We start from the raw sequence: 12,894 nt of genomic DNA, 5'->3' as shown, positions 1-12,894 counted from the left end.
TATTGAACTGAATGAAACAGTGACAAGTGATTCTTTCTAGCATCCATGGGAATGATATTTGGAAGGGCTAGAAATCACGAAGAATCATTAATGAACTCTAAAAGTAACGCTTATCTTTTTCTCATCTTCTTACATATAGTACGGGACAGCAAAATACAGCTTCCAATTATACAGCTGCGTAAAGTATGGGCTGAAGCAGTGCACTATGTGTCTGGGCTAAAAGAGGACTATAGCCGGCTCTTTCAGGGACAAAGAGCAGCCATGTAAGTGGATTCTGTTGTTTATAGGGGCAGCATCATGCCCATTAATGTTCAAGAATTAATCTTGCCAGTTTTCACTAATCAATGTTCCATACAATACTAAAATATTGGGCCAATTTGAAATGTACTATTCTGATCAGACTTGTAGATTTCTTACTAATGGTATGAAACCATCCAGTTGCAATGGCTTAAGAGTAGTTTCTGAGCAGAATGTTCTAGTATAAAGGAAATTGTGTTACCACAGGCAGAAAGTCTTTAGAGAGCAGGCTCTAGAGATCAGCTCTTTCTCATAGATTGATAGTAGAAACTTAGACTTTGGGCTTATGGCAACTTAAGTTTTTAAATTTTTGTTCAATGTTTATGAAATGTTAATTTTTATTTTTTTTTGGCTATGGTTTAGGTTAAGTCTTCTTAGATATAATACTAACTTGACAAAAATGAAGAACGCCTTGATCTCAGCATCTCAGCAATTGAAAGCTAAACTGGAGTTTTTTCACAAAAGCATTCAGCTTGACTTGGAAAGATATAGTGAGCAGATGACTTATGGGATATGTAAGTTTTTGGGTAATGTATTTGAAAGAAGTGTCTAGTCTTTTGAAGCCATCTGCTATTTTGCCTTCTTGCCTTATACCCAATTGTTTCTCTTACATTGAACATTAGAACAAGAGACAGGGCACCTTAGATCATCATAGACGATGTTTGTTTTGAATGTTAGCTTTTATTTTAACGTTTAGTTGAGCAACTTTACAGCCCCCCCCCCCATAATTGGTCTAAAGTTGTTTAGCTCCAGAAAAATACAAAAGTGATTTAAGAATTTGTGATTTTCAAGTTACATATAAAAAATAGATACAAAATCCATATTGGAGTGACTTCTTAGCCAGGGAAGTCCTAAACTACTTGTCTTTCTGTAAATAATAACACAAATAATTCTGGTTTTTTTCCTCAAACCACATACTGTGTAAATCCCACTTTTTTAGTATACATAGCCCCCAATTTTTCAGTATTTTTTTTAATTTCAGGCTTGTTTCCCTTCGGATATACTAAGGAAATGTAAAGAGCAGAGTTAAAATCAAATAATAAACTGAAGAGGTCACCACCACCAGCATTTCTGTTTGTTTTCCATTGAAACATCTTTTTTCTCCCCTTTTTTTTTGGAAACAAATCCTGTGTGTATACTTGTCTTGAACAAGGTGTGTGTATCTTAGAATAAATGATCAGCAGTGTCCAGTTGGGTGAATAAGTTTACCTACTAGAGCCGGTTATGATTGATGTTTTATATCTAGTTGTGTATTATAGACATTCTGGTGAATGGCAAAACATTATAATTATTTCATCAAATTATCTTTGACTTATCTTGTCAGTTGTATATCTGATACCGATAGAAAAAGAATGAGGTAGAGGGAATCCTTATCAGCTATATATAAGATTATATACAAAGGTGTCACTCAAAAAGTAAAAATAAAAAAAAGAATGAGACCTATGTATGCTGATATTAAAAGATCACTTGGACCTTTAATGACAGTGATATTTTAATTTGGGGGGGGAAAGCAAATAAAGAAAGGTATGTATAGATATTCTCACTTGTGAAGGAAAGGGTATGTGTCTGTATAACAGATGATTAAATTAAGATCACATAGGATGGAGTGTGGAGGAGAGGAAGAGAGAGTTTTCTTTTTACATCCTTTTATAATGTTTGATTTTTTAAAAAAACTCATTTTCAGGTGTGACTTTAATGATTTTCTTTCTTTTTTAAAAGAGAAAACTATCTGTATTAGTATCCTAGGGCTGCCATAAAAATTACTGTAAACCGGGTGGCTCAAAATAACAGAAATTTATCATCTCACAGTTCCAAAGGCTAAAAGGCCAATGTCAAGGTGCTGGCCAGGCCATGATCCCTCTGAAACCTGTGGAGAGGAATCCTTCCTTGTTTCTTCCTGGCTTCTGGGTGGTTTATCAGCAGTCCTTGGCATTCCTTGGTTTGCAGCTGTAGCACTTTATTCTCTGCCTCTGTCATCAGATGAAGCTCTCCCTTCATATGACTGCATGTCTATTTTCTCTTCTCTTCTTTTAAGGACCCTAGTCATATTGGATTAAAGGTTCACCTACTCCAAATTGACCTCATCTTAATTTAGCCAACTAGCTGCACTGACCCTATTTCCAAATAAAGGCACATTCTGATGTACTGAGTTAGGACTTCAGCTTCACTTTTTTTTTTTTAACATACTTTTATTGATTTCAGACAAAGGAAGGGAGAGGGAGAGAGAGATAGAAACATCAATGATGAGAGAGTCATTGATCGGCTGCAGCCCACAACCCGGGCATGTGCCCTGACTGAGAATCGAACCCTGATCGCCTGGATCCTAGGTTGACGCTCAGCTGCTGAGCCACGCCTGGCTGGGCTCAGCTTCACTTTTGAGGGGACAACTTAACCCATAATATGGTTTTTGATGTTGATAGGAAAGGAGGTGGGTAGGTCAGTAGTTTCTAAGATATCCAATTAAGGCTTTTTTTTTTTTTTTTTTAGCCTCAGAAAAAATGTTAAAAGCATGGAAGGAAATGGAAGAAAAAGCTATCCACTATGCTGAGGTAAAATCACTGAGCTCATTCTGTGTGTTTTTCAATTTCTGATGTCTCCCTTAGAATCTTTCTTTGGTTTTGGTATGTAGAGTATTTTTCATGTCATCCTGAATATCAGATATCTAGTACATGTTTTGTGTATATAAAGGGAAGTACCATAGCGGATAAAAATAAGGGTGTTGGGCAAATGAGACTAAACTAAAGCCTCAGTGAGCTTTAGTTTCTGTATTATATTATGGGGACTGTATCTTTTCTAGTAAGGTTATGCAGATTAAATGGGAATAAATAATAAGTGGTTGTTATCACTGTAACTGGTTTAGATAGGATGGCTGCACATCCTGGTTTACCTAGGACAGTCCATTTATACTTGTCTTGCCATAATTATCAACAGTACTTTCACTCTCAAAATTATGCATATTTGAACAATAAATTATATGGTCACGCTAGGTATAGATCATTCTCTAGGTGACAGGTTCCTTCCTCAGATCTTCCATGGTCCCACTAAGTTGTTGCTGTCCTTGGTGCCAGAACTTACCCTGAGGACACGGTGGGGCAGTTGGCATCCTGGGGTGGGAAATCTAGTGTCTATTTTTCTGCATCCTTATTTCAAGGCAGTCGGGAAAAAGAGGCAATCAAAATCATAGGACTGAGATGGCCATTTTTTCTCTGTTGTTAGTGACACATATCTTTTTGCTCCTCAGGAAGGGAAAGCAAATGCTAGTAGTTTATTGTTGTTAGGAAAGAAAAGTGAGAAGCATAGGAACAAGTATGTTCTCATGTGAAAGATTGTCAGAATCTGAAAGATAAAGCGGCTTGAAAAAAATTGGTGTTTCATATTAAATCACTTAGTTCTCCTACAGCAGCAACAAGTCAGTCTTTGTCTGAGTTCTCTGTGTTGTGTGGTGGTAAGCCTGTCACTTCTTTTATGTTTCATCATATTGTAGGTAGGTGTCATTGGATACCTGGAGGATCAGATCATGTGCCTGCACACTGAAATCATGGAGCTACAGAAAAGCCCTTATGGAAGACGGCAGGGAGACTTGATGGAATCTCTGTAAGGACATATCCATGTCGTTGGTATCTATAAATTTTTGCAGCAGATTGTTCTTTCTGTTTACATAAAGCCTATATGTGGTTATTTTCTATAGTTCTCCTTTCCCCAAATATGTTGGCATCATATTTAAAAAGAAGGTTTTTTTCTTAGTCATCGGAAATATTAGAAGTAACTCTTTGGGTTGATCTTTACTGTTTTAATCAAAGAATCTTTTCGTGTGAGTGTTAAGAATTTTTTAAGTATTCCAAGTTATACACTGTTTCCCTACTTACCATACTTATGGTCCAAGGTATTATCTATTAAATGCCTGAAATAAAGTTAACTTCCTAAATGTTTGGGTTAGAAACTTCAGATGTTTTTTTCTAATCACAGGCCATAATTTTTGCCCATTTAAGTGTTTCTGATACAAGGATCAGATATGTGGTGGTAGACCACAGCAGATAAGAAGTATATTAAACTTTGCGTTTTAATTATGCAGTGAAATTCTCTGTAAAATATTCATTGGCAATATACACTTGCTTTAAAATTGGATCATTACTCTCTTCAAATAATATTGTTCATTTCAAGTTGTGGATCATTAGTCATTATCTTCACATAGAAGCATGTTTTCTCTTTCTTAGGGAACAGCGTGCCATTGATCTATATAAGCACTTAAAGCACAGACCTTCAGGTAAGACACTTTCATCACAATACACAAAGGCATTTTAGGAAACCATATGAAGCCTAACAAATTCTGGGGACTAGATTTTAAACTAGCTGCAGAATAAATTCCAGTTTTGGTATTTCCTTGAGATGTTTATGGTGCAACAGCCTTTAGTTTGTGAGAATTTATGAGATTAAAAAGGCAAAAGCAGGAGGAGATGTGGCTGGATCATAAAGGATCTGGTATGTCATGGGTAACAAGTTTAGATTTCATTATGGTGAATGCCAAAGAGAAACCCTAAAAAGTTTTAAGTAGGGAAATGGCATGATCAGATTAGCATTTTAGAAATACTACTCTGTTAGCATGTGGATAATGGATTAAACTGTGGCTAGGCTAGAGACCGGGACATTAGTTATGAGGTGTTGAAATAATCATAGTTCAGTATGGGGTGAACCACGAGGTAAGGCAGAGAGCCTGAACTATGGCAGTGGGGTAAAGAGGAGGGTAAAGGCAAGAGAGATATTCAGGAGGTAGAACTTAAAGTGTTGGTTGATGGATTGAACATGGGTGGCTGGAGATGGAGTTAGGGAGTCATGGATGCCTCCTAAGGTTCTGGCTAGGGCAGCTGGGTGCATCGTAGGACTGCTCCATAATAGGAAGTAAAGGAAGGATGACAGATTTGATGGGAAAAGAAGGCGAGTTCATTTTTGTATGTGATGTTAAGGTGTCAGTGGAACATTTAAGTAGAACTGTCAAATAAACAGTATTAGATATGTATGTATGTATGAACAGGAAGTCTTTAATGTCATCAGTAGGTTCTGCAACTTTAAGTGAAATGACATATAGCGAAACCAATTTTACGCTAGGCTGGTTGATTTAAACAAAAGTTAAGTTCCTATGACATCTTGTCAACTTTATAACCAAATGATGTTGAACAAAACTATGTTATTTGCGAACCTGCTATATATAGAGGTATATATGTACATATGTACACACACACACATATACACATACATACATATGCATATGGATTTAATAGAGAAGTCTGAGCTAGATATTCAGCTGTTTTGAGAGTATTTAGCTGTAGGAATAAAGTGGTCATCCTGAAAAAGAAGGTTGAGTAGGAAAGCCAGGGTGGATGGAATCCTAGGAAGTACCAACATTGAAGAAATGGCTAGAAGCAGAAGAGCCCTCCAAGAAGATTGAGAAATGCCAGAATATGTAGAGGGAATGACATGATAGGGTCAGGACAGAGAGTTTCATGAAGAAAGTAATCAGGGTGAAATGCTACAGAAGTGTAAGTAATAAAAATGATAAAGAAAATATTCGTTGGACTAAGCAGTTTGGACTTCATTGTGATTTGGACAAAATATATGTGATCTTGGCCTTTTGGGAAGAGAAACCATTGTAGTGAGCTGAGGAGGGAATGGGACAGGAGGAAATGGAGAAGTCAGTCTCGACCAGCAGTTCAAAAAGTGTGTTTCATGAACACCTGAGGATCCCTGAAACCTTTTCAAGGAGTCAGTGAGGTCAAAACTGTTTTCAGGATACTAGGATGTTATTTGCCTTTTTCACTATGTTGACATTTTCGCTGATACTGCAAAAGCATTGGTGGGTAAATGGCTTGCATCTTACTTAGCATGAATCAAGGCAGTAGCACCAAACTATGCTAGAAGTCATTATACTTTTCACCACCATGCAGTTACAAGGTTTTTTTAATGCCAGTTTCATTTAAGTGTCCTTGATAAAGCAGTAAAAATTTTATTTAACTCTCAACCCTTGAGTACATGTCTTTTTAATATTCTGTGTGATGAAATGGAAAATACTCATAAGTGCTTCTGCTGTGTACTGAAGTATGATGGTTGTCTTAAGGAAAACCACTTCAGCAATTGTTTATGTTGCTTATGGACTGACTTCTTTAACGGAACACCATTTTTACTGTCAGACAAACTGGTTATTCATATTTGGGTATGTGGCATATATTTTCTCAAAAATTAATGAAGCATGCTGCCTGTCACTTTCAGGGAGAAATATCCAACAATATTAGTTGTCAATGATAAAGTTCCGTGTTTCAAGCAAAATCAGAATTGAAGAAAACTTGTATCCAGCAACTAAAATTTTTTAGCTTCTCCATACTTAAAAGACTTTTCTGATGAGATGAGTGGTAATATTAAAACAATTTGCAAAAATGTAAAACAATGCCAGTTTTCTCACTACATTTCTTTTTGTTTAGGAAAATAGTTATTTTTAATAAAAATGTTAATAGTTTGTTCTTACTTTTAAATGAATAAATATATTTTTTTAATTTCTCAGTTTAATTCCTGAAAAATACTCTGGTGTTTTTAAGAGTTTTTTTAGTGTAAAGGGGTCTTGAGATCAAAAGTTTGAGAACTGTTTATCTAGGCTATTTTTCCCCCCCAGAAGCTTGGCGTTTAAGGAAAGAAGAGAGGTGAATAGCTATGAGGAGATGTAGAATCAAGGGAGGTCAATTTTCAGAAGGAAGACTTGTGCATATTTATGTGCTTGGGGCCAAAGCCTGTGAAGAGGGAGCTCCCTGAACAAGTTTGAAAGGCTGACTCTATAGAATAGTGCAGGGATTAGGCTTGCTGCCACTGGCATTAGAGGAAGGATGGTGTAGATACAGACACTTTTGTGAGTGTAGGGGTTGGAAGGTGAGGGTCTTATGGCCTCCTGTCCTGAAGTGAGAAGTGAGGTTAACTGTAATGGATGAGGTGATGACCTCATAGATTTAAGGAGTCTGCTAAAGATTTTAAAAAGCTGGTATGTGCAATGGAAGATGTTGCTGACCCAGCACATTTATTAAGAATCCAGAGAAGAGGTGAAAACCTGTGAATTAATAGTTGACAACAGAGGGAATGGTAGTATACTTTTTTTTATTGGTACTGTTGTAGCTTGGATATAGGAACTGATAGAGCAGATGGTTAGACCGATCCAGGGCTAGGATTTTACTGATAGAATAAAAGGACAAAAAGTTGAAGATATTGACAAAAGGTAATAGAAGTGATAGAAGTTGTGGTTAGAGTAAAATACTAAAATTAAAGATATCAAATAGAGAAGTCTAAATCTTACTTTCTTAAATTAGTATTCATTACTCCCAGTGTTCTAGCCAATGATTTAGATATTGCAGATGAAGATATATAACATTCCATTGATCTACTCAATCAAATTGAGTTTCCAGTCAGTGATAGCATTTATTTGGATGATTTTTATAAAAACTTCACAGTACCCATGAGAGCATGTCTGCGTATCATAGGGCCCAGAGATAAAAGTCCTATACAGGTAATTTCTTTGAACTGAGAGTCACCTTAAGTGACAAACTAGTTAGTTGTAACAAGTTTCATCTATTGTTGTGGCTTATATAATCACACGATATATATTCTGGTGTCATTTCTAGCTTAGAGTTGACTTGAGACTCCTGTTCAGTGGAAAATAGTAAAAACCAACTTTCTTCATTCTCTGTGTTGGAGAAGGAAAATTCTGAGGTCTTTGAGCATCTGAGAGAGTTTGTTCTGTGGGAAAGCTGTTGGGCTTCATCTGTGGGATTAAGGAAGGAGTGCTCTTTGGAGAGGAGTCTTTTTGGAGCCTCCTTATCTAGTTGTTGGTGAGAGAGAGACAGAAAGATGTGTGGGAAATAGATAAGGTTGAACTATGGGGGAGGTCTTTGCAGTGATAACAAAGGACATTGTACTTTTTCTAAACCTCTTGGTATTCTTCTATAGTAAAATGTTGATAACAACAGTAGCCACCTTACAGGACTTCTGTGAGGGTTAAATGAGAAAATTATAAGTAGTTAATAGCAAATAATATTTTTGTATTTGAGATTGTCCAAGGAAATGCCAGCATGATCCATGAGCAGCCATCTGATTTTTTAAAACTTAGCCATTTTCTGAAATATAACAATTAATAGTTGTTGTTTTTTAAATTAAAGTAACATCTAAAAACTGTAGAACTCACTGTGAGCACATAACCATCCCATTTGAGGACATTTGTCAGCTGCCAGTTTGCCTTAAGATGTTATCCTATCCTTAAACTGAACTTTCAGGGTGTCTACAGGTCCTTTTAGTAGTGTATGAGATTTGGCTTAAGTCTGTCACTTTTTCTAAGTTTTTATGGGCTGCGAACAGATGAATAAACCTGAAATTACATGCAATCTAGTTAGGGCAAGGGCCTCCTTTTTCTCAGGCAGTGAAAGTTTGATGAATTGTCCTACTGTTTCTAAATAAATGATGTTAATCATCCAAGAAAGATTGCTCTCTTGGCTAGAAGGCTGCATGTGTGTCTGGGGCTTGGGTTAGTATGAGTTAAAGATAGGTAAAGCTCTTTTCAAAACAGGCAACTAAGGTTTCTGAAGATACAATGATAAATGTATATATATGTGTATATATATATATATATATATATATATATAATATATGCACAAACACACATACTTTTAGATATATGATTATAGCTATATGATCTTAAAATCATCTTAATCCAGTTTTGAATTTAAGTGGAGATGTTATTAATTAAAACTAGTTTCAGATTTTTAGGAATTTTTTGTTTTGGAGGCTGACATGTTCGTGCAGAAGAGAGGTTATACTCACTGACTGAGTTCTTTTATAGATCACTTCTACAGTGACAGCACGGAGATGGTGAAGATCATTGTGCATACTGTGCAGAGTCAGGACCGGGTTCTGAAGGAGCTGTTTGGTCATCTGAGGTAGAAAAATCACTTTATTTCCTATTGAGAAGCCAGGGTATTTTTATCACCTTCCTTTCAAAGTGTAATACCCCTTTTTGGTAAATACAGTAGACCCAGGAAGAGCTCTGGCAGTACCTTGGGTCTCTCGACCACAGCTATGCACATTTAGGTGTCCTGTTTTTGTGCACTGCTTTGAAGATCAGTCATTAAATCTGACTCTGATTGTGGTTTATTTATTCAGCTGGGTTTGGGAGTATGGTGTATAGTCTTGGGAAATGTGTAAGTTTCTAACACCAATTTCATCTCTCCAGCAAGTTGTTGGGCTGTAAGCAGAAGATTATTGATCTACTGCCCAAGGTGGAAATGGCCCTCAGTGACATCAAAGAAGCTGACAGTACTGTCATGTTTATGCAGGGAAAGAGGCAGAAAGAAATATGGCATCTCCTTAAAATTGCCTGTGTAAGTAACTTTTAATGAATTATTTAATGTGACACTGATATGCTGTTATTCCCTGCAAAAGGGGTTTTTGTCAGCATGATCTGGATCCTTTTGAAAACCTGTATATTTTGTGTTGGGTTGATGCTCATATTCTTTGCTTGGCGTCTGACAACAGTTCAGATGCAGGACTTCATGATTACCCTTCATTGTCTTGCCTTTCCAGTCTTCTGTTTTTATACCCCTCTCAGTCCTAGACCACTGTGGTATCCCAACCTGATTTGGGGATAGATGTGCCTGACTAGTTAATAAAAAACCCTTTGTTCAAATGGTGTTTTTTCCTTCTCCAACTAAAGTGGAATTAGGTGGGTAGATACATTTGGTTTTCGTCAATAAAGATTAGGCCTGGGGACAGAATTAGTAGTGGTATGTAATACCCACTACTGGAAATAGTTTTGTGCAGAGATACTCTGGTTATACACATAAGTTGTGATAGAAGTGTAAGTCTTAGGAATATGTTAGGAAATTGTATAAATCAATGGAGATGCTCGTCTATAATCTTATTTTTTAATTTTCCTTCAGACACAGAGTTCGGCTCGGTCCCTTGTAGGATCCAGTCTAGAAGGTGCAGTAACTACCCCTCAGGCATCAGCATGGCTGCCCCCGACTTCAGCAGAACGTGAACATCCTCTGTCATGCGTGGTAACTCCTCAAGATGGGTGGGTTCACTTTGTAACAATAGATAGTTGTATTTCATAAGCAGTAATAGGAATGAGGCAGTAGAGCATAGTAGTTAAGGCATAGTCTTCAGTGCCCTATAGACTAGGGTTGAGCGCTGACTGTCCCTTTGTAATAACCTTGTGCAATTAACTGGACTCTTCTAATGTTCACATTTCCTCACCTGTAAGATGGGAACTGCTGTGAAAATTAAATTAAACAACACATATAAAGTACTGGGAAGTAAATACGTATTCAGCAAATGTTACTTATTAGTTCAATCCAAGTTCTAAGTTCTCTCTCTGTTGTTGGCTTATTGGTTCTTTTACCGAAACTTTATTCTTTCCTTAATCATTTATCTCTGAGAAATTATGCTGTCCTTTTGCATTTACCATTTTGGGGTCTTGATCACCCTTTTAATGAATTGTTGAGTTTAATCTACTCTATTTTATAACTTAGTATTCTAATATCAGACTTTTTAATGCCTTAAATCAGTTTTGCAAATAAGAACTGAAGTGTGAAGCCCTATATTTTCTTTTATTAATTCCTGCTCTTCTGCTAAAAGCTGAATGACTATCCATTTCTGTTATTTTTCTCAGCATAAGATGTGCCGTATCCAGAGCCAGTGGCTCTTTGCTAGCTTGTGTATTGTCGCTTTTCTCACAACTCATGGAGACCTCTACAGCACCAGCATTTCCTGGAAGCTCTGCCCATAATTAGTTTTGCAGAAGTGCAACCATGTTACATCACTGCTCAGGAGGTCATGCAGTTTGCATATTCTGTACTCTACTTTTATGAGAGAAAAGCACATGGCAGGAAGGCAAGCTGATAACAGGTATTTTATTTTTTTAAAGAAAGCAAGTTCCAGGTTATATCTTGGGGTCATTGTAGATTTGGCCCAGTGTAATACATCCATAGCTACAGCACAGGCTATAATTAATTATATAGACTTTAGGAAATAATTCCATCAATCAGAGTTAAATTAAATAAAATTTAATACACTAACCTATTTTCATTAAAGGCATTTAGGTTTGTTAGGGGATGTTAATGGTTGCAGATGTCACCTCTATACAGTGAATTTCAGATTTGAGGTTGTGGTTGTTTGTAAAAGTGTATCTGACAGGAATTTTAAATATATTTTCCAGTAGGAATACAGTATAAAGGAAAACTAGTTTCAATTATTAATGTACCTGTGGTACTTAGCTACCAAAGATTGGGAACTGTTGGCCTCAATTTTTCCATCTGTTGAAAAGGAGCTGAATTAGAATTTAGTTCTAAGCTAATAGTGGGTATCATCCATGACCTAGAACTGATTCTAATAGGGTAGAGAGACTGAGGAGTGGTAAAAGGCGAGAATGGAGATCATATGGAAGAGGAAATCATGGAAGGCAGAAACCAGAATTTAAGGATTTCCTTAAATATAAACTTCTAGGAATTTTCTTGGTTCTGGGCAGCTCCCCTGTCACACCATTTTCTTCTGCTGTCTTCAGGAATCAGCTTGCTTGTTTCGTCTTTGCATTGCTGTCATCTGTAGTTTTCAACCAGAGTTTTTCACATTCCCTGATCTTTGCAGAACAGATTGTACTTTTGTATCTTCTCCCCTGCATTTGTGTCTCTGAAAAGTAAGCATGCTGATGTTCTTAATACTTGTAAGGAAAGGGAAATATTACAGAAACAAAAAGAGATCTTTCGTCTGTCTATGCCACAAGGATCTACCCCTCACCCCCACCCAGTTAGCATTTCCCAGGAGGGTGAGGTGGATGTATATAAGTACCACTTTTATTTCAAAGGAAAATCATATTGGAGTTATAGTGGACTTCTTATTGTTAAAGCTGGGCAGAGGCAACAATTGGAGTAACAAGCAGGGCTGTGCCTCTGGGTGGGAAGGGTGAGGAAACTGAAGACTACAGGAATCAGCTGTATTGTTGGGGGGCAGGAAGGGCATCGATCATCCTCACCCTGAAGACCAAAAAGTAGAGGAAATTCATAAGCACTTCGCTGAATTTGAAAAGGCTTCTTTTTCCCCCCATCTCACAGGGAGTCCTTGACACAAATGATAGAAGAAAATTTGAACTGTCTTGGCCATTTAAACACTATTATTCATGAAGTAAATGAGGAAAAGAGTAGTAGGATGATGGTAAGTTTTATATGAATACGGATGTGTATTTTAGGTATTTGAGTGCAAAGCATTTAACTTTTCATGCTAGCCTTACCTGGCATTTGGGATGCATATGGGTAATAGAAGAACTCAGAGGAAAGAGAAAGAACATTTGAGGAATATCCTTTACCCCAAATCCCCATCTTCTCTTACTCATGCATGTACTAGGATTATGTCATCAATAATCTTCAACAATAGCATTTTTGGTCAAATTAAATGATTGGTGAGCTTCCTTTGCAATATGACCACTAAAATTGAATGGTATGTACCTTTTTGCTTCAACAATCAATTTTCTTCAATAAGATGGGGCAGGATTTATATTATAATTCAAATGTAGTAACTGCT

General features: G+C 36.8%; 1 protein-coding gene across 6 annotated transcripts in view; it reads left to right on the top strand.

Moving 5' to 3' along the window:
* CHUK (component of inhibitor of nuclear factor kappa B kinase complex) overlaps nt 1-12,894 on the top strand; it is a 35,093-nt gene that overhangs the window by 20,621 nt on the left and 1,578 nt on the right. For 2 of the 6 annotated variants that reach the window (XR_014000246.1, XR_014000247.1), the window contains 10 exons: nt 140-263; nt 661-812; nt 2,785-2,846; nt 3,782-3,891; nt 4,512-4,561; nt 9,161-9,257; nt 9,551-9,698; nt 10,257-10,393; nt 10,991-11,226; nt 12,429-12,528. Coding sequence is in view for 4 of the 6 variants with exons in the window: in XM_081158024.1 (XP_081014150.1) it covers nt 140-263; nt 661-812; nt 2,785-2,846; nt 3,782-3,891; nt 4,512-4,561; nt 9,161-9,257; nt 9,551-9,698; nt 10,257-10,393; nt 12,429-12,528 (980 nt within the window). In the remaining 2 variants the exon portion in view is untranslated. The remainder of the gene's footprint in view (nt 1-139; nt 264-660; nt 813-2,784; nt 2,847-3,781; nt 3,892-4,511; nt 4,562-9,160; nt 9,258-9,550; nt 9,699-10,256; nt 10,394-10,990; nt 11,227-12,428; nt 12,529-12,894) is intronic. The other 4 variants (XM_081158025.1, XM_081158027.1, XM_081158024.1 and 1 more) reach the window with 2 other exon arrangements.

The sequence above is a fragment of the Miniopterus schreibersii genome, assembly GCF_964146895.1.
Source record: "Miniopterus schreibersii genome assembly, chromosome: 14".
Lineage (NCBI taxonomy): Eukaryota > Metazoa > Chordata > Mammalia > Chiroptera > Miniopteridae > Miniopterus > Miniopterus schreibersii.
This window is presented reverse-complemented; position numbering and strand designations above follow the sequence as displayed.